Consider the following 27,491-nt stretch of genomic DNA (forward strand, 5'->3'; position numbering starts at 1 on the left):
TATATTTCTTTGACAGGAATGTTAGGTTCAGTAATTTGTTGATAGTCCCTAAGTGAACCTTCGGGCGCTGCGGCCGGGAGCGATAGAGAACCGCTGGCCGAGAGTAGCGTTCCGAAATCGGATCAACTTTCAGCTAAACGTCGGTTACTCCGCGGAGCTCGGGCCGGGAGCGGTGGAGAACCGCTGGCCGACATTAGCGTTCATAAATCGGATCAACCTTGAGGTAAACGCCGCTCACTCCGCGGAGCTCGAATATCGAATATCCAACTTGAAACTAACTTCACTGCGGTCTTCAAGGAGCTGTCATGAGACTCAGCACCAAATAAAACTGGGTCAAAGGTCTTAATTTAGCTTCCAGAGCAGAGAAACACATGAACAGCAACAACACTGATTACACAAGTCAGGATATTCAGCTAGAATCTGAGAAATTATCATTCAGAAAGTTCATATCTGACAGAAACACAGCAGCTGAAAGACTGAGCAAAATCCAGACCTGTTGTTACGGCCACAAGGCTCATCAGCAACTAGAAAATACTGTCAAAGCTCCATAATAGAAAGGTTAGTGGAAGGAAAAACTGCAGTAGAGCACTCCAGCTGGTGTCAGAGCCACCAGAACCACCAGACACAGATGGGTCCAGAACAACCATCACCGTCCATGTGATGGAACCTGAAGGAACCCGAGACACAAGCAGAACCAGTCCTAACTCACAAAACTAAAGGTTGCATTTTAGTTGGGAATCAAAACGTGGAGAGGTCCAGAACCTGAGCGGCTAAAGGTCCAGTGTGAGGTTTCCTAAAATCTACAGGAAAATATTCACACTTAAACATTTTATCACATTACAGTCACAAACTCAAATGATTTTATTTAGATTTTTTAGTTTTAGGTTTAAATCAAATAAGTTTGCAAAAATAACTTTTGATACAATTTCTTCAGTAGGATGTTGATCGTAGAAATGCTACAAAGCTCAAAGATCCAAAGAATTATGTAAAAAAATAGATTTAAACAAACATTACTGTTGTGGAAATTTAATGGACTTTTTGTGTTTTAGTTGACAATTTGTTTAGCCAGAGTGCAGACCCCTGGTTTAACCCAAACTACTAAATTAACTAAAATAATAAAATATCCCTTCCTTTAGGTTTAAATTTTTCTAATTTTTTTCCCCACCAGAGCAAAAATGGACAGCAGCTGATTTTCAGAGCTACACTCACAATCTGCAACAGAACGGCAGAAAAAGAAACGAATCTAGATGTTGCAATGGTCTAGTCAAAGTCCAGACCTGAAGGTAGCTGAAATTAAAAGGACTTCTGTTTATTTCGGGTGTTGTTCCTGTAATGTGGGATCTGATTTGGTTGCCCGGATGTTTCCTGACATTCCCACATGCTCTCTGTTGCCCTGAGTTATGGACCCGGCATCAAGCAGCGGGTCGGCATGTGGTGGAACCAGCTGGTCCACCTGGACCCGCTGAGCCCGAACTGGACCCGCTCTCAGCTGGTGTGCTTTCACCACCAGATGGTGTCCGGTGTCATGGTTCTGGGAAGTGACAGATAAAATAACTCAGATTCTCCTGGAAACGTTTGAATAGAAGCAGTTTTATTGAATCTGATACCTGTCAATATCTGTACATGATTTCTGTTTAGAGTTCAGGGTATAAATAAGGAGGTTTAGTGCTTCGCATGTTCTGGAGTCGATTCTCCTCCTGATTCTGTTTCACATTCAGGTTCCGTCAGTGGGAAGTCGCTGAGAGACGCAGTCAAAAACCAACCAGTAATTATCCATTTTCATAAGAGAAAATGTTACAGTTTTACATTCATTCATTTATAAATGTCACAGTTTCAAAGTAGATATTTAATTAGCTAATTATTTAGCTTTCTAATTAAATATTTAGCTTGGAACAACATTTTTAGTTTGAAGTTAAATATTTAATTTGCTAACTAAACAATGAGCCTGAACAACAATGGGAAAAGATGACTGAAAGATTCATTTCCATATTTTCTCTTGTGATGGTTAAATAATAAATTATTGCTGTTAATTTTTCAATGTATTGTCACAGATGGAACGCCATATCCTTCACATTCAGCCTGGAGAAACGCCGCCATCTTGCTCTTCCTCATTCCTTCACCGCTTCAAACCTGTAGTAGAATCTCAGAGTGGTCCTTCCTGACCCCTTAGGGGTCAAAGTTCTTCATGCTTAGCCGGGAAAAAAGCCTCCATCTTGTTCTTCCTCATTCCTCCTTCCTTCACCGTTTCACACCCGGAGTAAAACCTCAGCGCACCCCTCAGGCCCCGCCCCCTCAGGGTGAGTCCGGTTCAAAGTTCTCGCTGCTCTCATGTGAGGAGCCAGTAAAGTTCCCGCTGGGTCTGCTGAGTACGGGAACTCTGGGGATGATGACGAAGGCTAGGATGCCCACCATCATCAGCGCCACGGTGATGGTGATGATGGACGCCACCACGGCGTAGTAGCAGCGGTCGGAGCGGAACAGGCGCCGCATGCGGCCCCTCATCCTGCTTGGTGGTCTGCCCACGTCCACCATGGTGGGCGGGGCGCTGCCCTCCTCTGCGGCGGCCAGGTCGGCGCCCTGGGCGGCCGCCGGCGGGGCTTGGTGCTTCTTGACGGGCAGGTTGATGGCGGCGGGCTTGGTGGCGGGGAGCGGGTGCTTCAGCAGCAGCCGGCCCTTGCTGCGCTGGAAGCGGACGGACAGCGCGCGGCGCATGTCGGCCGGCAGGCGGCCGATGATGTCATGGTTGTTGCCCAGGCGGGGCAGGTCGCGGCCGTGGGGCAGCTCGGTCAGGACGCGGCACACGGGGCACGACAGCGTCTTGATCTCTGGCGACGTGACGTTGATGCGTGCCAGGCACTCCAGGCAGAAGGTGTGACCGCAGGCCAGCAGCTTGGGCGTCTTGAAGACGTTGTCATAGGAACAGAAGCAGACGGCGCACTCCGTGTCGCCCAGCATGTCCACGGGGGGCGTGTCCCGCCGCTCCGTGCCCTTCCCGTCCCGCCGCCGGGTCTCCTCGCTGCGGCCCCGCCGGCGCCGGTCACCGTGGTGATGCTCCCGCCTCCTCCCTCGCTCCGAGTCACTGCTGCGGGAGCGCCGCGCCTTCTGGGGCCGGTCCTTCTGGGTTGGAGCCGGCTGGCCCGGTTTAGGCTTGACGTTCTGGGCCATCCTGGACCCCCGGAGCCCCTCGTCTCGGGGCCCCTCGTCCCGTCTGCTCATGATGGCTCTCCTTCACCAATCAGCTGTGGAGGACAGAACGCTGAGTTAGGGAATGCTGCAGCGCCGGCTCATGGTGACGAAGCACAAAGGTGACTAATGAAGGCCTTTTGTTTTCCTTTCACTAAACTTTCTCAGGGACCTGCTGGTTCGGTTAAAGGACGTTCCACCAGCAGATCAAACTCTGTTTCCAACATGAAAACAGGAAGTTAAATAACACAAAATATTACGAAGTATTTCTGCCTGGTTCCTAACGCACATGACATGAAACAGAACTAATTAAAAGGGAACTATTTTATTTGTCAATAATTCCCTAATATTCACAATAAAGTCCTGTTTCCACTGGTAGATTAGTTTCTTTTATGGATCAAAACGGTTCACAGGGTTTGTCCAGGCGCTGAAATCCTTGAATTTCATTCAGATGTTTGAAAGTCAAAACGGCTTCAAACTGAACCGTTCTGTAATAAAGTTAAATGTAGCATTTGTTTACAGTTTTACGGTTTATTTAAAAATAAAAATAAATTGTGTCTGTACTTAAATCAGATTAAATTGTTCTTATCTTAGTTTAGTTAGAATTATAAAGACTATTTCTATTTTCTGAAAGCCAGAAAACTTGAGGACATTTTTAGAGCTGGTTTTGAAACGGCGAGGTGTGTAAGGGTGTGTTGGAGGCATTTCAGAACAAAATGTTGTTCTGTTTTAGTTTGTCTGCTCCCTGCTGTAGAGTCCCATCATATTATTAATAACAGTAAAAAAATATCAAAGCACTGAATGGAAACTGCTTTATTTCACTTGGATTATTTTTATATCTAAGGTGAAAAGTTTAAAATTTTTAAAAATGTTTTCCTGAGAAGCGTTTGAACCGTGTTTTTATGAATATTGACTTAAGCTCATATGTGTGTGAAGTTACGTGTCAGTTGGTTCTGTTTGTTTGCAGTAGAAATTAGGCAGAAATCCTCAGCAGTGTTGCAGTGTGGTGTGCAGGTTGGTTATTCTGACCTGATAAGTCGGAAAAGGTCCGATCCGGTGCTCCAATCCGCTCCAGGCGCTCAGGTAATCCTGCTGCGACAACTGGGATCAAAAAACTTCATCACTGAGTAAAGAAAGCCCAGCGGTTCTGACCCGAACTGACAAACCTGGGCTCTTATCGTCTTCTTCACACCCTCGTCTCTCTCTGCCTGTCGCTCGCCCGCCCTCCCTCCCTCGCCGTGTTCTGGTCAGACCGGTCCGACCAGCTGCAGCTCAACCAGGACGTTCAGCAGAAAACGCTCGGTTCTCCTTCCTGCAGAATAAATGTGATGAGACTCACCTGATCCGATACGATACGAGGCGCCGGAGCTGAAAGAGAGTTCCAGCAGAGCTGCAGCGCATACCCGTCATACCTCGGAACCGGAGCAGAACCGGAGCAGAACCAGAGCAGAACTGCCTCAGCGCCTCCACATGACCAACACACACTCAGAGCCGTTGTCAAACATCACTCTCTTTAATTCTGCACAGTGTTTTGGGTCAAGTGTTGACACAGAACCCAGAGCTGGGCGTGTTTGACCAGAACCTTTAACCTGTTTACGTCTGAAAACATCAGAGGAAAACAAATCACCATAAACTTTATGAGCTCAGATAAACCGTAACCTACTTCTGCACAACCCAGTTCTGTGTGCATTCAGGTCCGTTAATGAGTCTGAGGGGCGTTCAGGTGCAGCAGGAAAAAGCACCGACTGTCTGTCTGGTTTATCATTAAACCCGTCCATAAGCCTGGCCCGGTTCTTCCTCCATGCCAGGCTCAGCAGCTTTACAGCTCAGATAGTCCAGATGTGTGAGCGTCGCCCCTGGGCCCCCCGGGGCCTCAGCCCAGCTCCTCCCGGGCCCCCAGGGGCCTCAGCCCAGCTCCACCTGGGCCTCAGCCCAGCTCCTCCCGGGCCCCCCGGGGCCTCAGCCCAGCTCCTCCCGGGCCCCCAGGGGCCTCAGCCCAGCTCCTCCCGGGCCCCCAGGGGCCTCAGCCCAGCTCCTCCCGGGCCTTGCCCTGCTTCCGGGGCATCTTCTTGCTGCTGCTGTCCTCCAGCTCTTTGCTCTTGTAGTAATGAGGCGCCACCTCCAGCAGCCAGCCGCTGTCGATCTCTATCACCTGTTGGCACAGCAAGGAGCCGGATCAGAACCGAACCGCTGGGTTCTGATCCAAACCAACCTGATTCTAATCTGAACCACACCGCTGGGTTCTGTTTGCAACCAGAACCTTCTGGTGGGTCAAACAGGCAGAATCAAAATGGATCTGAATATTGAAAAGCCCCAGAGAGGGTTGTTTAATATTCATACTTATGTTAAAAACATAAGTAAAAGTTTTACCTTCCACACAATTTTCCCTGCGTGTCTGCAGCGCTCTCTGAACAGCAGTCATTACATACATGTCTGTATAAAAGCCTTTTAAATGAAGTTATTAAAGTAATGTTTTGAGCTTTTGACGCAGTTTTAATGTTTTCATTTCCTCCATGGGAGGAGCTGGGAAGCTAAGCAGGAAAGAAACAACGTTTCATTCAGTGGATATTTATAGTCATTCTTAATGAATGGAGGCTGGAGGAAATGGGATCGGCTTGTTGAATCCTTTCCGTCATGTTTGTTTTTCTCACATTCAGGTAAAGAATCGCTGCTGTGAGCTGCGGGCAACAGCCAGCTCAAAGGTTCAAGTTGAAACTGTCAGTTATCAACACATCTCTGGAGTTCAGGAGCGTTTTTATCGCTGAGTGACTCAAAGGTCAGATTAGAGGAACGTGAGTTAAACAAAGACCTTCAGGGAGCCTGGAGAACTGAAGATGGAGGCTGACTGAACAGATTACAGAGCTGATGAATCTGATTTCACTGATGTGTGTGAGTAGGCCTGTAGCAATAAACAATAAATCAATTAATTGCACAATAAATGAAAGTTATTGACCTCATTTTCATTTATCGGCTTTATCGTTTCTTCCTGCCTTTTTCTCTTTCTCTTGATGGCACTGAATGGAAAAAGGCTCAACTCGGTGCTCTGCACCGACCCTCGCTTCCTCGTTTCCTCAGTGTAATGTCCAGCTCACACTACACGATTTTAGAATCGTCGGCCCATTTTCAAAACCTGACATCCCACATTAACTGATTAACACCTACCTAAGATCGTAGGTGTAGGGTTCGATCGGGCCGTGTGGGGTCCAGCCACATGGCAAGAGCAACGTCAAACACAAGAACCGATTTCTCTCACCAACATTCAGATTTCAGACAGAAAATCCCATCAAAATCCTCTATATCACCCGTGAATTTAGAGTAAACAGACACGGCTGCTGATGCAGATGCAATAGCGATAGTTTGTGAGCTTATTTTAATGGATTAAAGATGTAACTAAAAGAAAAGGCGTTGGGTAATACTGCAGAAGCAATTAAGCTCTAACTGCTGTCCTTGTCATTTGTGCGGATGTTCTCTGCATGAAATGTTGAATAAACATTAATGTTGTTTCCACATATCATCTCCGATGTCCACTTGACTTTGGGTTGCGCTGTGTCAGCTGTTTGGGATTCCCCTCCTGCTTCGCCCTCAGAAGGGGAATCTGTGCTTTCTGACTGGGTACGGGTCACGTTCAACAGGCTGCTTCTCGCTCCCAGTCGGGGAAAACCCCACAGGCTGCAGCGATAAACTGGCCAAGACAATCCAACATGTTGAATATGCCCGATTTAGATTGGAGCGGTCCCGACGTTCTACCGACTGGACCCGATCCGTCCCAACACACCACACACTGTAGTGTGCAGTCGTAAGGTTTGGGGAAAATCAGGGCAAAAAACCCATTGTGTTGTTTGAACTGGGCTTAAGGGAGGAGTGATATGCTCATCCTCTCCATCTAAATCTAACGATTATTGGAGGGCAGGACAGTATACAGACTTCATAATCTGCACTCTCATGGCTGAATGTAGCATTTATTCCCATTTTGGTTTTATGTCGTTGAGTTTTTGTTAATGGAGGCTGAGAGTCCATTTTATTTTTGGTTGTTCTGTTAACCAGTTCCAGTTTTAAATGTTGTTTTGAAAATAAAGTGCATCTATTTTTGGCAGGATATTGCTTGCATTATCATGTTATTACCATTAAATCAGTTTAAAATGGTCTTCAAACAATATTATCGTTTATCGCAATAATTTCTGAACAATTTGTTATGGTGACAGGCCTAGGAGGCATTAAGCTTCCTGCCTTCCTGCCCGCCGGCTGCAGGGTGTGTTGTTTACATTCCAAACATGCAGCAGAGCTGCTGTCACCTGTCTCATGAACTCCTTGGTGGTGAAGACGAGTTCGTGGTAGATGAGCCAGCGCGGCTGCTCCTCGAACAGCGAGCTGTTGGGATGGACGAACACCGTCTGCTGGTGCTTCACCGTCCGGTAGCCGCCCTTACTGAGCCGCGCCGTGTGGTAGAAGTACCCAGCCGTCACCGCCTGCCGGGGGACACAGGGGCCGTCAGGGTCAAAGGTCATCAGGCAGGGACACAGAGGATGACATTCAATATGAGAGAGATATTTAGAGGTTCAGTTTGTGCTGCTGCTTTCCACAGGACACAAACAGAAACAGCAGCCAAGTTAAAAACTGGTCCATCAGGTTTAATTCTCACTGCAGAATGAAATAAACAACAAGCACAAATATTTAAATCATCCTATCAAACAAACAGATCCGACATTTGCTTTTTATTCAGCAACTTTTTCAGGAAACGACGGTGCCAGAAACTCTGGTCCAAAGTTCTGGGAACTTATTTCCTGCTTAAATCTGAACTTTGACCCCTCTCTAAAGTTCATAAATATATCCCGTTCAAAGCAGGGATTTTACAGCTCTTTTCCTGAGTCACTGTTTCATGCAAAAGTATGCAAACAGCGTCCGAGTCCCGTCTGACGAGTCCCGTCTGACGAGTCTTTGTCCTGCCATCTGTTGCCCCGGCGACGGGGCAGCTGCTGCCTTTAGCCGTGTTATATTATCTGTGTGAGCCGCATCCAGTCTGTTGTTCCTTTTATACTTTAAAATCAATCATAAAAGCAGAAGAATATTCTAAGTTTTACTGACACTGTGGCAACCTGCCCACCTTACTGCAGGCTGCAGCTGTTAGTAAAACATCCTAATAAATAAAATGTGAACGCTGAGGCCTCTCTGAAGTCTCCAGAGTCTGAATCTGTTGGTATTTTCTGAATTCAGAAATCTAAGAAAGGAAAAGCTGCAAAGTGTTTTAGTGATAGTTGAGCTGTGACGAGACGGACAGAAACACTCCGTCCATCCCTGCTGTGGTTGAGGTTGGGCCCGCTGGTCCAACACACCCGGCACCGCCTCAGATAAGCTGAGGTGTCGGTTCCTCTGTTTGCTAGCAGCCTCAGCTCTTCTGGTTCTGCTCCACACAGCCGGGAAGAGAAACACGGATCAGAACTCCTCAGAATAACTCCCTGTTGGACGCAGCGGGACTCGGGTCTCTGAGATTCGCCTCCTGAAGTCGTAGTTTTGTTCTGTGAATGAACCCGACACCTTCGGTTCCAGGAGGCCTGAGCAGCTTCCAGGGAACAGGATTAAAAAAGGCGTGAAGGAGTTTATTCATCTGCTGAAGCAACAGAAAACAGACCTGAACAGGAAGGTTTTCATTTGGGCCGAAAATGTCAGAGGCTCAAATTCACACATTGACTCACAGAAATAATTTATTAAACACTGTTTATGTTTATGATGGAGAGAATGACTGATGAAGCTCTGTGAAGAGCTAAGATAGAAAACTGTAGATTCCAACTGCTGCTCAGAGATCGGACCGGCTCTCCATGAACAGTTTCCCTGTTGAGTCTTTGTGAAAGAACCCAGGAAACCCGAGAGGATTTTTAGGAAAGTGAACCTTTTGTTTTGCAGATTTTATCTGGAGGAGACGTCAGCGAGAAAACAGAGCAGGACACGTTTTGTTCCTCATTTCAGACGGCAGGGAAACGCTGTGGAAGGACGACCGCTCTGTGAGCAGGACTGACCTTACGGATGGGGACGTTGTCCCCGCTGCAGCTGACCACCTCCACCTCGATGCGCTCCATCAGACCCTCCAGCTGGTCCCGGACGTCCCGGGCTCGCCTCATGGAGCGGAACTGGATGAAGTTCTCGTAGCACCACTGGGTGGAGTAGCCGCTCTCCACCCACTGGGGACGAAGCAGAGCGGGTCACAGCTTAGAGACAGAACCAGCAGAACCAACAGAACCAGCAGAACCAACAGAACCAGCAGAACCAACAGCTGTCCGGACCACACGTCTGGACTGAGATCCTCAGACTTGAAACCAAACAGCTTTAATTCAGAGAAAAAGGATCGTTTAGAAGAACAGGATTCATGTTTATGGAGCTCTGACTGCATACAGCTACCTAAAAATTAATAGTCACTGTTATTGTTATAATGACAGTACCACAAAATACTGTGATAAACTGTAAGGTCATGTTATCAGTTCTTCAGAACTGTCCCGGCTGTGTCCAGTCTGGCCTGTTTGTTCCTGAGGCTCATGAATGATTTGAATCTTGCAGTGAACATCTGGTTTTTTCTCAGAGCTCGTCTGCAGAGCGGATTCTGCTCTAGTGGGACAAGGCGGATCGATGCAGCTCGCGTTTTTAACGAGCAGCGTCGCCCGGGTTACCGCTCACCTGTGTGTAGACGTTGAGCAGCACCAGGTGGTCTCCGCCCGGAACCACGAAGTTCATCCTGGCGTTGTCGGCGTGCACCACCTTGTCTTTGGGCCGGTAGAAGATGGAGTTGTTCACCGACAGCATGGCGGCGATGGTGAGCACTTCCTCTGAACACTTGTACCTGGAAACCATGGAAACGAGCATGATCATGTCTGATTTAACTCTTCCTCATAGTGAGAAGTGAAGCTGTGCCACTCACTGCTCTGAGGCCAGGATCATTTTACTCAGCATGGGATCCACCGGTAACTCGGCCATTCTGCGACCCAGCTGGAGCAGAACCAAAACAACCGGCTTCAGTTCAGATAAACACTCCCTCAGTCATCAGTGATTAACGAAGCCGGCCGGCCGGGAAGCACCGAGTCATCCCTCCGTGTGAGGAAGTCAGTGACTCAGCAACACGTGACAAACACCAGGTATAGAAATATGCACAAGATCCAGATGGATCTGGTTCTGTTAAATCTGGAGATAACAGATGAACCTGAACGCATCACCAACATCTGATGCCTTCAGGTTGAGAATGCAGTTACTCTGAGCCTCCTTCACTTGATTCACTTCATCATAAATGTGTTTCCACAACACTGCAGACATACTTCTAACTATTTATGATTATTGCACAGGTAAGGTGATAAAGTTCTGATTCCTTTTGGGAATAATAAAAACCTGATCTTTGACCTTTGTTTGGCCTCCAGGTGTCAGGAATAAGACAATAAAAGCTGGAAAGCATTGATCAGTGCATCACGTGTCACTTCCTCCCATTCAGGGACCGTTTATCATTATGAGCTGCATGTTGACACCTGATCCAGGTAAACATGCAGCAACGCTGCAGCTCGGGGCGCTACGGCGACGCTCAGCTCGGGGCGCTACGGCGACGCTCAGCTCGAGGCGCTACGGCGACGCTCAGCTCGGGGCGCTACGGCGACGCTCAGCTCGGGGCGCTACGGCGACGCTCAGCTCGGGGCGCTACGGCGACGCTCAGCTCGAGGCGCTACGGCGACGCTCAGCTCGAGGCGCTACGGCGACGCTCAGCTCGAGGCGCTACGGCGACGCTCAGCTCGAGGCGCTACGGCGACGCTCAGCTCGGGGCGCTACGGCGACGCTCAGCTCGGGGCGCTACGGCGACGCTCAGCTCGAGGCGCTACGGCGACGCTCAGCTCGGGGCGCTACGGCGACGCTCAGCTCGGGGCGCTACGGCGACGCTCAGCTCGAGGCGCTACGGCGACGCTCAGCTCGTGGCGCTACGGCGACGCTCAGCTCGTGGCGCTACGGCGACACGGCGCTGCAGCTCGGGGCGCTACGGCGACGCTCAGCTCGAGGCGCTACGGCGACGCTCAGCTCGAGGCGCTACGGCGACGCTCAGCTCGTGGCGCTACGGCGACACGGCGCTGCAGTTCGGGGCGCTACGGTGACGCTCAGCTCGGGGCGCTACGGCGACGCTGCAGCTCGGGGCGCTACGGCGACGCTCAGCTCGGGGCGCTACGGCGACGCTCAGCTCGTGGCGCTACGGCGACACGGCGCTGCAGTTCGGGGCGCTACGGTGACGCTCAGCTCGAGGCGCTACGGCGACGCTCAGCTCGTGGCGCTACGGCGACGCTCAGCTCGTGGCGCTACGGCGACACGGCGCTGCAGCTCGGGGCGCTACGGCGACGCTCAGCTCGAGGCGCTACGGCGACGCTCAGCTCGAGGCGCTACGGCGACGCTCAGCTCGTGGCGCTACGGCGACACGGCGCTGCAGTTCGGGGCGCTACGGTGACGCTCAGCTCGGGGCGCTACGCAGTGTGCTGAGATAAAACGTGAAGGACTGAACCTTGGTGAGCTCCCCCAGGTGGTTGAGGGCTCCCAGCGCGTACAGCTGCTCCAGAGCCAGCACCAGGGTCTCATGGGGGGGCGGGTCCATGAAGTCAAAGTGAATCAGGTCGTTGATTCCTGCACAGACACACAGCAGTGAGCTGGGAGGGCCGCGGCAGGCCAACATGGCCGCGGCGGATCAACATGGCCGCCGTCTCCTCAGACTGACCTAAACTCTTGAGCAGCAGCACCACGTTGCCCAGGTTGGTCCTCTGGATCTCAGGGACCGTCGTCTCCTCCATCTCATGTTTGAAGGCCCAGGCCGTGTAGAGGCGGAAACATTTCCCAGCAGCCACTCTGCCTGCCCGCCCTGCTCTCTGATTGGCTGAAGCCTGACAGCAGGAGACACATGATTATTAACCAACCACAGCAGAAAATAAACATAAAACTGAATCAATAACATCATTTTATGGAGTTGCCATGTTGGTTTCTATGGTAACGTTTTTGAACAGAGATCAGGACACACAGAAAGTGTCAGCAGGTGTGTGGACAAACTTCCTGTCTGATTCCTCCTGATGCTTAGGATTTTGTTAAGCGCACCAGTCTTTGTTGCAGTAAAACAGACCCACAACATGATGCTGCCACCTCCGTGCTTCACTGTGAGCTTCCTCCTTCTCCTCCAAACACAATGATGCTCATTATGACCAAACACTTTTCACATGTTGATGTTTTTCAGCTGCAGATCATCGTTTGCCTCAAATGATGGAGCGTTCACTGATGCAATGTTGTTATCGCATTTCAGGCAATAAAATGTTGATTTTCTTTCAAAAATGAACGGAATATTTGCTTATTTTCAGTTTTTTATGCAATTCAAACATTGTAAATGGCCTAAAGAAAAATGTGTGGTGTGCCATTTTGAGCCCAACCGCTCAATCATCAGAATGAGTTCAGGTTTTTGTCTCAGAGGTTATTTATAAGTTTTTATTTCCTGTTGCTTTTGGAGCCGTGGTTTCTGCCAGCCCAGTTGGTACCGGATCCGTTTCGCTGTGGATAGAAGAAGCTTCAGCAGGATTTTCTGCATATATCTGCCTTTAACTCCATAAATATAAACGCTCAGCATGAGTTTAGCCCACACTGTGGGGAAGAGTGAGGACAGAGCAGAAACAGCTGCTAATTAAGTTATTTTGTATTTGGCAGCTGCAGCTGCAGTTACATTCAACAAATTTCCATAATTTGTTTTATAGAAACTTCACAAGAGTCTGTAACACTCCTGATCTCCATCAGAGCAGCTTCCTCATAAAGATAAAACCATAACAGTTAGAGCTTCTCCAGTAAACCCTCCTCTGACGGAAAGCTGCAGCCGGTTAAACATTAAGAAGAGCAGAGCTTCCTGTACCCTGGAGCAAGGCGTGACGATGAGCGACTCCATGCCCGTGCGCGCGTTGTAGCTCTTCTGTTTGCAGAAGCCGGGGTCGATGACGTAGATGATGCCGTCTATGGTCAGAGACGTTTCTGCGATGTTGGTGGCCACCACCACCTGGGAGTGGAGAGACCAGACAGGAAGTGGAGGTTAGCGCTCTGATCCACAGCTTCCCTGCAGAGCTGTTCCAGCTCACAGCAACTCGTCTGGGAAGAGCTATTGCTCTTCTGTTTCCTGGGATGAAACTTTACACTCTGTGACTTTCTGGGTGGAAATCCTTGGCGTTCCGAGGAGACGGACTCACCTTCCGGGCTCCAGGAGGAGTCGGGCTGAAGATCTTGGCCTGCATGTCGGACGGCAGGTTGGCGTAGATGGGCAGGACGACCAGCTCAGCGATCTTTGACCCCAGACGCCTGCATCTCTCCTGCAGCATCTCGCAGCACGCTTCGATCTCCTCCTGCAAACCCACAGGAGGAGTTGGTTCCTCTTACAGCAGGAAGCAGAGATGCAGTTTGATCCGTCACAGATACTTTAAAAACTTCCTGAGCGTTTAATCGAATTAAAAATATGGAAATATCAGTGAAAAAGGAACAAACTTTGAATTGTTAATCAGTTTCTGACCTGCAGTTTATTAATACAGAAACTATAAAACAATAACATAAGCTCCCAGAATGAGGAGAGGATCCATGTTGACACACGACACAAAGCGGTAAGCAGAAAGGAGAGAGGCTCACAAGTTTTCAACCGCAAACAGCAGCTCATATTTTCCTCACTGTTTAGAGTGGCACAGGTGCGTTTCTAATACCAACACCTTCCTGTGGACCGTCACACTGATGCTGGTTCAGATGGCCGCACACAACAGCGCCACCTACTGATCAATGCTTCCAACGCAATGCTAACTATAAAAACAGATCCATAAGCAATAAATCTGCTGCATACAACTGAGTCATTTTACTTTCCTATTATCTTCTGAAGTGAAAAGTATTCATACCTCTGGAACCAACTGGAAGCATTTCACATTTTGTGAAGCAGAAAAAAAAGATCGTTTTGTTTTCTGGATATTTTACAGATAAAATTCCTGCTGCTTGATGTTTGACAGAAAGCGAACCTGTCCGGTGAGGAAGACCAGGATGTCTCCGGGAGGCTGGGTGACGTGAATCTGCAGCACTGAAACCACACAAGCATCCAGGTAATCCGCCTCCGGAGCCTTCACACACACACACACACACACACACACACACACACACACACACACACACACACACACACACACACACACACACACACACACACACACACACCACGACAGTCAGTCCACAGACGCTTTTCATGTTAACTGTTTTACATCCAATTAAAGGAGCAAAAGGTCAAGACGACGTCACTGAGATCACAGGTACAAAAAACATTTTATATACAGAAAAACACTTGAAACAACAGATAAATAGAAGTAGAGTTGTGTTATGTGCATTAATATGGTAATAGATGTCACATTATTCCATAATCTAAGCCAGACTACAACAGCAGAGCCTTGTTAGCATTTTTGTTAGCTCAGATTAAGAACTGAACTGCCAAGTGACAAAGTTTAATTTAGTTTATTTTGAATGTTATTGGAAAATAAAAATAAACTAAACATATAAACAATGATGAAGAAACACATTAAAGTGCAGCTTTCTGAAACGTTCAGAATGAAGCAGGAAGGAAAAAAGAATGAAAGAACAAACTGATCGTAGAACTGAGTACATTTCTGAACCAACAGGTTAACTTCGCTACGAAGGCGAAATCTAGAACCGCTAAAGAATTTCAAAAAGTCTGTTTTCCAATAATCAGGAAGGAGAAAATACTCAATTAAGGATTTTCAGAATAAATCTGTTTCTAAAAATGAACCGTCGACTTACTTTAGTGTAGAAAATGTCGACGGGGAATCTCCTGCCAGGAATCCTGAACACCGGAGCGTCGTCGAAGAAGCAGGAAAATCGCTCCGTGTCCAGCGTGGCGCTGGCCACCAGAACCTTCAGGTCGGGTCGGAACCGAGCGATGTCTTTGATGAGGCCGAACAGGATGTCGGTGTGGAGCGTTCGCTCGTGGGCCTCATCGATGATGATCACACTGCAGAGGGAACCGAACCAACAAAACCGATAAACCAGAGCCACAGAGAGCAGATTTTATTTTTTATTTAAAAAAGTTCATTTATTGAGCATTTTTAGTAATGGGAGCTCTACCAAAAGTATATATGTTTTCCTTATTATTCATAGTTTCCTAGATTTTTGGGGTCGACTGTTTTTTTTGTCCAGAAAAAAAACCTTGAGTCTGATAAGAACCAGATTTGTGTTGCTGTTTCTTTAAATGCTGTAATTAGACACTTTTAATGAGCCGAGTCTGCCTTCAGTAAACGTCACCTAAAGGGAAACAAACCTCATGGATAATTCAAGGAAAATACTGTTTCCTAAGCTAAAAACCCAGTTCAACACTGACCTTAAGCTACATAAAAAAGTAAGATTAAAAAATAAATCACTCCACGAGACGTAAATGGACACATTTGGTCCAAAGAACTGACTTAAAATCACACTTTCATAGACTTGGCTCCCCGTCCAGGAGCTAGAAGTGAATACATGATATAAAATGTTGCTCTGAGGTCCATCTGGAGGTGAATGTGGATTTTTGGGACTTTATTTTGAAGAAATCGTCTCCTCTACCTGTAGCTGGCCAGGTCGGGTTCAGTCAGGAACTCTCGGAGCAGCATCCCGTCCGTCATGTACTTCAGCACGGTGCGTTCAGACGTGCAGTCCTCGAAGCGGATGCTGTACCCCACCTGCACGACACCACCAAATAAAAGGTTACAGGGACGGTTTGAACCCTGGACGCAGGTCCTAACCTCCGGGCTCACCTCGTTACCCAGCTTCACGCTCATCTCCTCGGCAACGCGGGCCGCCACAGACATGGCCGCCACCCGGCGGGGCTGCGTGCAGCCGATCTTCATCCCTCCTTTGGTGTAGCCCTGCAACAGAAGAGGCAGGTTTTTATCATTATTTTTCCCCCAAAAGTATATTTTTATATACTTTTATCTCAGCTCTGCAGTAAAATGTGCTCATGTTGGCATTTGATGAAGGAAGACAGTTAGATATTGATAGTGCAGACTCACGTCCTCCAGCAGGTACTGTGGGATCTGGGTGGTCTTCCCGGAGCCCGTCTCCCCCTCTATGACCAGGATCTGGTGCTCAGTGATGGCGGCCAGCAGGTCCTCCCTGTAGGGGAAGATGGGCAGGCTGCGGCGCACCTCCTGCATGGAGCGCTTCTTCAGCTCGGCCTGCGACAGCGCCGGCTCCGCCTCGTCCTGGACACACCGCCATGGAGCATGTTACCATGGTCACCATGGAGCACGTCGCCATGGAAATGCTTTAACACCAGACTGCTGCTACTGAACCTGAACCAGGTGAAGCTAAATCTGCCACTAGACGAGATTTACAGACAGAAGATTTTTTATTTTTAATGCAAAATGTTTACAGTTATTGTAAAGTTTTGGCTTCATTTCTGCTGGTATGTTTTAGAGTCTGTATACCCCAGTTAACAATAAATTGATTACTAAATCAGTAAATCAGTTGACAATTATTCCAATAATCGATTCATCACAATAACGTTGAAAAAAAGTAAAATGTAATATAAGATATTTGTGATTATGAGTTGGGCTGGGTGGGAAATTGATCTGATCAATTAATCACATTTTTTGTTTTTCAGGATTTTCTTTTTGGAAAATGTGGATTTTTCTCCACAGACGCTCTCCTTGTGTCTCAGAGTGATGTCAGCACGCCGAGGGCGGCCATCTTGATTGACAAGCCTGTTTTACAGCTTTATTTATTTGGACTTTGAATTCAAGTTACTCTACAATGGAATATTAGGACTGGGCAAAGATTTTCTCTTTTCAGTACAAGAATAAAGTTGTAGTAATACGATAATAAAGACCTAATATTTAGAGTAATTTTATGAGAACTCCAACTCAAAAAATAAATAATAATTCTCCAAGATTTTTTCTTATTAAAATAATTTTTTCCTTATAATTTTAAGACAATTACATCTATATTCTGCTAATATCATGACTATGTTCTCTTAATAAAAAAATTCTCATAGCTGACCCTATAACTCACAGCAGGGCTGATCGAAAATATTTGGTAATATTTGTAATTCCTTATTCAGAAAAGAATGCATGAAAAATATTATAAAAATTTGAAATTGGATCTGGAATAAAAAGAATCAGAGATTTATATTTTTAAGTCATATTCAGCAGTAAATAAAGTTATAAATCGCTGCATAAATCAAATCAGCTTTAAATGACTCATAGTGAGTGAAATAAAACTCTGTGGAACCACAAATCCCAGAATGCACTGCTGCAAGCTGGTGAAGACTGACCTATAAAGTGCAGTGTCTGGTTCCTGCACATAAGGATGATTATTAGAAATAAATATTATTGATGTTGCATTTTGCTTGTTGTGATAAAATATTTGAAACCAAGTTATTTTAAACTGAGCTGCGGTGCCCTCTAGTGGACAGTCTGAGGAACCACAGTCTCATGTGTTCAGGTCAGAGGGTTGGCTGCTGTGAAGCCCCTTCCTGTCCTCTCCAGGTTTGGGTTCAAAGGTCAGTAAATCCTCTAACTGTAACCCTCCTGGATGTTTCTGGAAGCTTGTCGGATCATTAAAGCTTTAGGAAATGTTTTCCTATGAGTGCTGCAGACGGGGCTGACCTTGTCGGAGCGCGTCCCCTTCATGGTGATGGCCGTGCTGACAAAGTCGATCATCTCCTCCTCCTCCAGAACCAGCTGGTACCGGTCCTGCTCCAGCTTCAGGCCCAGCTCGCGCTCCTTCCTGGCTCCGAAGCTGAGGGAGGCCGTCTTCAGCCGCTCCTCCTCCCACCGGCCCTGCTCCCCCCCGAGCTCCATGGGGGTCTCATCCAGCTCCAGATCCCTCTGGGGGACGTCCTGCAGGCGGGAGACGCTGGCTGAGCCCGGCTCCGTTTGCTAAGCCATGTTTTCAGACGCTCTGCTCACCTTGCTCCTCCTCTCCTCAGGCATGTAGTAGCGGTTCTTCCTCTCCTCCTGCTCCTTGGCCCCAGCCTGCTTGTAGTCCTTGGCCAGATCCCGGAGGGTCCGCTTGTACTCCAGCTCCCGCCTCTCGCGCTCCGTCAGCTCCTCCTTGGAGAACAGATACTCCTCGTCTATGATCTCCGCCTCCAGGTCCTCCAGCTTCTCCTCCTCTCTTTTCTTCAGGTATTCCCAACGGGAACGCTTCCTCAGCTCCGGCAACTGAACGCAGAGAGAGAAACTTTACAACCCAGCTACAATCCAGAAAAACCCAAAGCTGACGATGTGATTCAACCAACCATGTTCTTCTGATCGTCTTCAGCCATCTTCAGTCGTTTCTGAGCTTCTTCATAGGCCTAAAGACAGAAGAAACAGAAGATAAAGCTTCCACCTGTAGGAGGCGCTGTTCCCTCTTTAAAAAAAGCTTAATCCACCTTTTTATCCGTCCGCTCAGCGATGTTCCGCGTCTTTTCTTTATCTTTCTGCCTGACTCTCTGAGCGAAGGCGTCTCTCTCCTCGATGTCCAGCAGTCGCTCCCTCTCCTCCTTCTCCCACTCCTCTTCTTCTTCTTCTTTCTTCACAGATCTGTGGTCCTCCAAGACAGAACCGCCCCTGAAGTGACAAGAACCAACCGGCTGTTCACAGCTGGAACTCAGTAAAATGTAAAAACTGTTTCTGTGCAACTTCAACACTGAACTCTGATCGAGAACTGCACAGCATTCTGGGAGATGTAGGCAGAGGAAAAGCTTTAACTGCTTAACCTCTCACAGCGCGCTAAGCTAGTTAAGGGGGAATCAACTAACTCACTCACTCTTTGGTTACCTAGCAACAACCTGTAGAGTAACTTGCGCAGCAGCCCATCATAAAAACATTGAAGTGGAGTGATGGTAAAAACAGGAAAGGTCACGCCAGAGTTTGGAAATATTTCAGATATTTAAAACAAAAAACTAATCAATAATTAACAATATGGATTGATATGAAAGCATTATATCCAGATACGTTTTCCAGACGCATCGTCCAGCTTTACCTCTTCGGCTTTTCATCATCGCTCGACGACTCGCTGGCTTTCTTTTGTCTGATGTTCTTCCTCTTGCTTCCTCTGTCCTTGTCTTTCTTCTTCTTGCCTCTCTGTTTGTCAGCCGCCACCTCTTCGCCGCTGTCGCTGTCCTCCAGCAGCGTGTAGGTCCGGTTCTTCCGGTCCATCTCTATGGCCTGGCGCTCCAGGGCTTTGGACGGCTTCTCAACAACCTGCTGACGGGGAATCTGCCACACCACAGAGAAACGTTAGTGGTCCAAGTTTCATCATCAACCGAAAGACCTTGAACCCGACAGAGGAGCCATTAAGGTTTAGGAAGCAGGTACTTTTTCAAACAGTTCCTTTGCGAAGGCAGAGACGCTCTGGTCGATGTCGATTGTTCCCGTCTGCTCCAGGCGGCTCACCAGGTCCTCCGGGCTGGACGCTTTGCGAGCAATGCCAATCATGAACTGGGAGACGTATCTGTCGCTCAAGCCGAGGATGTCATGGAGACGGTCGTTCACCCACTGCTCCAGCTGGGCCATCGCACCTGGAGAAGAAACAGGCGGAGCAGAAACGGTTCAGTTTGGTCAGGAAGTAGAGACAGCAGCTCCAGAAACGACATATGAAACCTTCAGCATAAAACGACCAAAAATAATAAGAAAAACCAGGAAATAAACACAACAACAAAAAAAAGAATAATAGGAAACTTATAATGAAAAAACAAGACAAACAATCTAGTTACAAAATATTTTCTCCAGACAAAACTCTAAACTTTTTCAGTTTTGTCTGAAAATTTGACTTCAGGTTTAAATTTACAAAGTTTTAGTTCTCATAAAACCAGTTTGTAAAAAACTATTATCAAAGGAGTTAATTTTGAACTAAAGGTCAGGCAATTTAAAAAAGTACTAAATAAGCAAAGAAGAAGTTTTCATAGTGAAACTTTCCATTTCTGGAAAACGGCAATAAATTATTAATTTTTTCAGATTATTCCAAATTGAGGAGGATTCTGGGGAGAAACAGATGCTTCGTGTTTAAATTAACTTGGATTGAGAGACAAGGATATAACAGTTTTAATAAAATCTTTGACTTTTAGCTGACAAAGTTTGGCTCCTTATTATTGTGTTGTTGTTTTTTTATCAGAAGTAAATACAGTTTATGGAAAACGTTAGAAAACAGCAACTGTCAATCTTGAACCAGGTTCAGAATAATGAAAAGTGCAGAAAAACTAACCTTTAGTTTTTCTGCACTTTTACTCAGAACAGCTTAGAAGGTTTAAACAGGTCAATTTTTCTTATTTAAGTTTATTCTATTTGTTATTTTTAGGTGAAAAGAACCAAAGCAACATAAGCAGCTTCACTCACCGATTTCAAAACGATCCAACAACGTTATAATAGTTTAAAAAAAACCTAATAAAATATTTTTTCTATTGCAGGTAAGAGTTCAGAGTCTGAACGCTTAAAAAATACAAACTGCCGCCTGCAGCCATGGAAAAAAACTATTTCTGAACCTTTATTTTAAAGAAAACTCCCAACAAATTGAATTTGGTTAGCTTAGCTTAGCATGGGGCGCGCTACAGGGGAAACAGGAAACACGTGACTCTACTCTGCTAGGGTCACCAGCAGCGTTCACTGCCCCCTGTGGCCATATTAGGAACGACAACACGTTCAGAACCCTGTTCATATTAAAATGATTTATTTTAACAGTGCATTACTCTAAACCTCGGAGCTCCTAAGCTGAACTAATTCAATAAACAATAATAAAAAAGTAAGATAGGCAAAAAGAGAGCAAAAAATTACATATAACTTTTGAAAGTCAATTAACGGTAAAATATATTTGGTGCATCTTATCTGCATCAGTGACCCTGTCAGCTCTACATACATACATACTAGCATTAAGACACTAACGTGTGTTCTTCTACAGAAAAAACAAAACAAAACATTTAGTTCGGATATTGGGAAATCGAAAGACTGATCTAGATTTGGAAAACAAATTCATCTCGTTTCCATATTAGCTTTGCATGATTTATCTTATTGCCACATTCAGGCTACCTGTTGGAGAAGAGAACAAACAAATATACATCACATAGTCACAGTACATATTTTATTTTATTTTTTTCAGTGGCTTTTTAACAATGTCGTATGTTTTCATTATCTGCAAGAAACGAGTTGAGATTATTTTATTTGCATAGTTTACTTGGCGTCACTTAAATTCAATAGTTAATTTCTAAGATTTAAATCGACAAAATGTTAACATGCTGCCGATTCTGGTTTTGTACGAGAAGCTTCATGTTGGAAACCGCAATGTTACAGAAGTGCTGAAGCGTTGCAGAGTGGCTGGCTGGGGTTGGGTTTCATATGAATACGGATATTGCAAAGCAAGCACGCCTACCATCACAAAAAGGAGGGAACGTCTGAAAAAGCAAACAGTTCCTGATCAGGTCTCCTCCTGCCGCGGATCCTCCACCAGCGACCTGCGACCGGGTGGAGATGAGGGCTCCGCGGGCCAGCTGGGGGGCCCCGGCGGTGCTGCTGCTGCTGCTGCTGGCTTCAGGCTCCGCGCATGGATACAAACCTGTCATCATCGTCCACGGCATCCTGGACGGACCCGAACAGTTTAAAAATCTCTCAGGCTTCATTAATAAGGTGGGACTCATCACCAGGTTACAGTTCAGAGTAACTCACTGAAAGTTTTTAATCTGGATTAAATTACAGCTAGCTATAATTTTGTAAATCATCAGATTCTATTTGCACACTTTATTGCACCTTTTTAAAGACATTTATCACTTTTTTTCTTCCTTTTTTAAATATTGTGCAAAAGTCTTGAGCCACCAGTTTGTTCAGTATTTTCTTTCCAAGCAGCCAGATTTCTTTCTACCTTTTGAATTTGACCTTGGACTTCTACATCTTATTTCCTTTGCACTTTGGTTTCTTAGAACCGGAACATTTTATTTTACATTTGCTGAATCTTTGAAGAGATAACATCTAAGACATTCAGCTTTGTAAAGATTCATGTGATCTGTAGAGTTTTTTTTGTATCAGAAAACACAATTTGTTGGGGAAAAAAACTTGACAGACGGAAATTACGATTTTAGCTATAAATAAATAAATAAATAAATAAATAAATAAATAAATAAATAAATAAATAAATAAATCCCAGAGGATGATGAGCTAAAGGATGATGCAGATTTATGTCAGGTATAAAATGTGACTTTCTGTGATTGGTGATGAGATAATTTGGATTACTAGTTTTGTTAACAAAAGAAGACTGAGTTCAGGATACAGCAAGACATTTAGATAGCAAATTATAACTTTATTATATGTTTTAAAACTTCTGTCAACCATTTATTATTCCAAGTTTTTTAATTCATGGCAGAAAAAGTAAGTTTTAAACCATGTTAGCTTTTCTATTGAATATCCACCATTTTTAATTCCACAAAAAGTAGAAGAAAACCCCGTTGTAGCTCAGATAGATGCCAAAGGAACATTGCAATCAAGTTCAGCTCATGAACTTCATAAAGTAAAAACTGCAAACAGTTTGAAGCACAGGTGGAGATTTCAGGCAAAGTGAAATCCAACCTGACATTTCAAACCCCTGATTTCTGTTCCTCTGTGATTTTCAATTCCTCACAGTGAGTTTTATTTCAGGGAGCGTTACTGGAAACATCTGGTGGTTGGTTGATAACACTCAGCTGACGAACTGCCAGATTCATCTACAGATTTATGGAGTCACAGTTTTTGTTTTAAAGGGTTTGTTTCTCAGATTTATTTATTTTTACTGATTTGCATCCAGGTGCATCCAGGTACAGAGGTGCAGATAATCAGTCTGTTCAACAACTGTAAGAGCATGAAGCCGTTGTGGATTCAAGTCCCAGAGTTCAGGAAGGTCATCGAGAAAATCATGACCGCGCGTCCTGAGGGAGTCCATGTGCTGTGTTTCTCTCAAGGTGAGCAGACTCCAACCGTCAAACCGTCCAGAGGCAGGAGAAAAAGTGACGCTGAGTGAACCAAAAATGGACAAAAAACATCTTTAATTTTAGCGTTTTCCAGGTCTAACCTATGAAATCAGTTTGTCCTTCCCACATCCACCCATCAGCTCAGCTACAACATGCAGCTGCAGACAATGGATGGATGAATGACTGGATTAGACCCTGAAAATTCAATGTTTTTTTCTGAATCAATGAAGATCAAACTCATGGGCTGAGTTAAGCAACTTGCTCCAAAAGTTCTTGAATCCCTCATTATTTAAGGATTATGAAACTTATGGGTAACAAATACCACAGAATACATCCATACATACATTCCATTCCTCCTCCAGCTGTATGTAATGTGTATGCAGTGTTTTCTTCCACTCACTCTGCCTGTTGTAACTTGTTGGATTCACGACATTACCTGGAATTTCCCCTGGTCGTTAACAGACCTGATCACGTCGCCTCCGTAGCTGGTTGGAAAAGCTTTGTAGCTGCAAGACAGACCTGTAAATAAAAGCCCTAATTCATCTGCAGGTGTACAAATAAAACTGCTGTCGCTCTGGCCTGGTAAAGAAATCAGTTATGGCTGTTTATTAGAGTTAGTTAATAAATAAAGTTGCTTTGGTCGGTTCTCCTCTCAAAGAAAACTGGAAACCTTTAATTTAATCTACAAAAAATTAAAACCAGATGATTAGCGTTAGTGTTAGCAGGAGTCTTTAGCATTGGTCTTAGCATGATGTTAGCCTTAGTGATAACAGAAACCTGTTAGCATTATGGTTAGCTGGAACCTTTTAGCGCATACATAAGAGTGATTGACACCCCTAAAACCTCCGTCTTGGTAAATCTGTCAGGTTAAATATTAGCATAATCTGAAATCATCTGTCACCTCTGAGCTCTCCTCAACAAAACTATTAGATTATTTATGCAGATTCAAGTTTAAAGCAAATCTTCAAGATGTTTCTTCTGACTGGTAGTAATATTAACGTTTTGAAGCTGACAGAGGATCTGTGGCTCAAGGTAAAGATAAGGGTGATGGTAATGAGGCTTTCCAACCTTAAGACTTGAATATTACCACAAGAGGTAATCAGCTGGCCTACAGCCTGTAGCTGCAGCCTTGGTTCCTGAGAAATTAGTGTTTGTTGGGTCAGAACCAGCAGCGTCGGGACGCCTCCACCCTCTGGCATGCAGAGGTTCACAATGTGAGACCAACGTTTACTGTTTGTTTCTGTTAAATCTGCCACAATCAGATCCTCTCCATCCAGGTGAACTCATGCTGCTAGCGACAGCCACAGACTACCATTATCTGACTTTTGCCTAATTTAGTTGTTTTGACCTTTTTAAGGTGGTTTAGTCTGCCGAGCGGTTCTGTCTACGTGTCCAAATCACAACGTTCACACCTTCATCTCCCTGTCGTCACCCCTGGCTGGACAGTATGGAGGTCAGATGTTTGCTTCAGGGTTTGGGTGTCTTCTCTTCTTTTCTATTTAAAGGAAAACCAACTCAAGGCTGACAGGTCTGATGTTTTCCACAGACACAGATTACCTGAATTGGTTACCTGGCTGTGTAAAGAAGACCGCTTTTCTTTTCTGCTACAACAAAGTGGGGCAGCATTTTTCGTTTTGTGACTACTGGAACGGTAGGAGGGGATCAGGAACTCTGCATGAGCCTCTGTGTGAGCAGAACACAAAACCAACAATATGCTGCATTTTCTCTGTGCAGACCCTCACCACAGAGCCTGCTACCTGAAGGGCAACACCTTTCTGCCTCCGATAAACGGTGAAATACCTCACCAGCACCTGAAAGGTACTGAACCTTCTGCCTTCATGGCACCTTTGGTCTTTATTTCATTACTTAATGATGTTTTTATTCTCATAGACCCACCGTCTACAGGCAGACAGTGGGTCTGCTTGAACCCACACAGATGCTTCGAACAAATCAGTGCATGGAGATGCTAAAACTTTCTGCAGCTGAACAGAAACAAAACTGGAGTTATTATCTTTAAAAGAGAGAAATCCATATTTTGTAGGAAAAGTAAAACATAATGGAGGCTGATTATATGACCTGTTTAGCTCCAGTGATATCCATGTAAAACACTTTTTTCTTATCAGCATCTGCACATCCTTCCCTCAGATTGGAGAGAAAACTTCCTGCGTATCAAGAAGATGGTGCTGATTGGAGGACCAGATGACGGCGTCATCACTCCATGGCAATCCAGGTTTTACCACTTTAAGAAATGCTTTACCTCTACAACTCATACCTGGTCAATTCAGTGTCTCTGACAGGACAGCTGCCATGTTAGGCACCATGAGGAGCAGCTTACTCTGGTCCTCATTTAGATAAATGACATTTTGTGCATCAGATTTTCTATAGCAAACAGTTAGAAGTTTACAATTAAGGAACACATGTTGGTTTGGTGGGAACACAAAAACAGAGAAGTGGTTATTTTCAGTTTTCAGTTTGTCAACATGAAGTTTCGATCAAATTAGGTTTCAGAAGCGTTAGGCAAGAAGTAATTGCTTCCTCTTTCCTGCGCAGCCACTTTGGGTTCTACGACTCTAACGAAGATGTCGTGGAGATGAGGAACCAGGCGGTAGGTGACCAGCTGGTGTTTTTCTGCATCCAGTTGATGTTTCTTCAACCTCTTTCAACTAAAGTCAATCTAGTGAGATAGAAAAGTCTGACAATAGAGTAAAATATCCTGTATGAGGACAGAAATTTGACATTTATGATGATTAAGAGGTGCTGCGTCACCCCTGTCCCATTCCTGGAGGATAAAGCTGGAGGCCCAGTCGATATCTGCTGCATCATTTGGAGAATAACTTTCTGTGATTGGTTGGGGAACTTGAATAAGAACAAACTTCAGTTGGAAAACCAGTCAGTTCAAATGAATTCAACGCTTTGATATTCATAAGTTTTGGTCTTCTCTGCCTCTGACAGTTTTATAAAAACGACACGTTTGGTCTGAAGACGCTGGACGCCCGCGGCGACGTGTCGGTGTGTGTTCAGTCCGGAGTCAAACACACAAACTGGCACAGCAACTTCACCGTGTTCAAAAACTGCATAGAGAAATGGCTCATATGAAATGACTCAGCAGCAACAAAGAAAGAGAAATTATGAAAAGATTATGAGGCTCAACATGGAGAATGAGGTAAAATATTACAACCCAATAAGTAATTGTCCTTCTTTCCCCTGAAGTCTGTAAACACTTTAATATTTGTGTTGTTTAATTATTGCTCCCTATAACTTTAATATTCCTCCTTATGTTTCTACAGACATCCCAGAAAAAGATTGCATATGTTAATGTGAAACTAATGTGTTATAAAAGAAAGTTTTAACTGAAACTTTAAGGGCTTTTACAGACATCCTCATTGTTTGCAGTCTATAATCACTGTGTGTCACTGTTTTTAAATTGTTTTATTCTGTTTTATAATTGTGTATATGTATTAATCAATTTTGTTTTGTAACCAGGTTGCTATGTACTGCAGACTTCTGCCCAGGTCCCCCTTGAAAATGAGATCTAGATCTCAATGGGGTTTACCTGGTTAAATAAAGGAATAAAAAAAAAAAAAAAAAAAAAAATCCATTTTAATGTTACTCATACTCTCTTAATAATCTCACGTTCTCCAGAAAGTTAAAATAATCAGATGGTATGTTATTTTATCATGTTTTTTTTTGTTGTTGTTTTTTGTTCCAGTTTTATTGTAACACATGTCGCATATTCTTGCAATAAACACTTCAGACTTCTGGTATTAAAGAGTCTAAACGTGTAAAAAGTAGCATTTGGTTTATTTAGCATCTATGTTTTTGTAATCTGGCTATTATATTTTTGGAGTATTAATCCCAGGGTTTATTTTAAACTCGCCTATTTTTCCCCACATAATTATATACTAAAATTAAATATCGACTGTTTCCATGCAGAGGCACAGTTTGAAGAACCCGGTGAGGGAGAGAACCGGTGCACTGCTGCCCTCTGGTGGTGGAGGTACTTCAGCTAAATGGAGACAAACTTTTGAAATGTTTTATATCTGCGCTTTAGGGACCTATTTTATTTACATTATCAATTATATTTAATATTGGTCTTTTCTCTGTTGCTTTCAACACTTTTTCAATGTTTCATATCTTTAAAAATGGTGGTTTTCTTAAACACTTATCTTCATTTTTCTTTGCTTTGTGTGTTTTTAAAGTCAGGAAATGATGCATTTTACAACTTTAAGAAATCTCAGTGATAAATCACTGATACATAGTTTCTGCATTTTATTGAAATTTGCATAATATTTGTTGTGTTACCATAGTAATCTCATGATGCACAGCAACAAAAAGTGAGATCCTGAGCTCTGCTCTG

General features: G+C 45.1%; 3 protein-coding genes across 3 annotated transcripts; 1 reads left to right on the forward strand and 2 right to left on the reverse strand.

Annotated features, from left to right (window-relative positions):
• Positions 1 to 1,570: 1,570 nt before the first annotated feature.
• Positions 1,571 to 4,732, reverse strand: LOC106920420 (uncharacterized). Its single transcript, XM_014991419.2, has 4 exons — positions 4,596 to 4,732; positions 4,350 to 4,495; positions 4,213 to 4,272; positions 1,571 to 3,239 (listed from the first exon to the last, which is right to left on the reverse strand). Exon 4 carries the CDS (start codon positions 3,214 to 3,216, stop codon positions 2,293 to 2,295), a length of 924 nt encoding a protein of 307 aa, XP_014846905.2. The 5' UTR covers positions 3,217 to 3,239; positions 4,213 to 4,272; positions 4,350 to 4,495; positions 4,596 to 4,732; the 3' UTR covers positions 1,571 to 2,292.
• On the reverse strand, positions 4,678 to 20,770 carry dhx16 (DEAH (Asp-Glu-Ala-His) box polypeptide 16). Its single transcript, XM_014991412.2, has 21 exons — positions 20,544 to 20,770; positions 19,527 to 19,729; positions 19,192 to 19,427; positions 18,599 to 18,776; positions 18,464 to 18,520; positions 18,132 to 18,386; positions 17,829 to 18,062; positions 16,233 to 16,424; positions 15,978 to 16,088; positions 15,787 to 15,902; positions 14,989 to 15,199; positions 14,202 to 14,300; positions 13,398 to 13,550; positions 13,070 to 13,210; positions 11,903 to 12,065; positions 11,693 to 11,811; positions 10,088 to 10,155; positions 9,847 to 10,009; positions 9,195 to 9,356; positions 7,476 to 7,649; positions 4,678 to 5,335 (listed from the first exon to the last, which is right to left on the reverse strand). The coding sequence occupies exons 2-21, from the start codon at positions 19,722 to 19,724 to the stop codon at positions 5,207 to 5,209; spliced, it is 3,159 nt and encodes a 1,052-aa protein (XP_014846898.2). The 5' UTR covers positions 19,725 to 19,729; positions 20,544 to 20,770; the 3' UTR covers positions 4,678 to 5,206.
• Positions 20,771 to 21,595: 825 nt separating this feature from the next.
• LOC106920425 (lysosomal thioesterase PPT2-A-like) lies at positions 21,596 to 26,922 on the forward strand. Its single transcript, XM_014991428.2, has 8 exons — positions 21,596 to 21,824; positions 22,972 to 23,125; positions 24,492 to 24,587; positions 24,681 to 24,785; positions 24,869 to 24,952; positions 25,280 to 25,364; positions 25,685 to 25,739; positions 26,087 to 26,922. Exons 1-8 carry the CDS (start codon positions 21,669 to 21,671, stop codon positions 26,228 to 26,230), a joined length of 879 nt encoding a protein of 292 aa, XP_014846914.2. The 5' UTR covers positions 21,596 to 21,668; the 3' UTR covers positions 26,231 to 26,922.
• The last annotated feature ends 569 nt before the right edge of the window (positions 26,923 to 27,491 follow it).

The sequence above is a fragment of the Poecilia mexicana genome, unplaced genomic scaffold (assembly GCF_051168715.1).
Source record: "Poecilia mexicana isolate PSO_F unplaced genomic scaffold, ASM5116871v1 scaffold_16, whole genome shotgun sequence".
Lineage (NCBI taxonomy): Eukaryota > Metazoa > Chordata > Actinopteri > Cyprinodontiformes > Poeciliidae > Poecilia > Poecilia mexicana.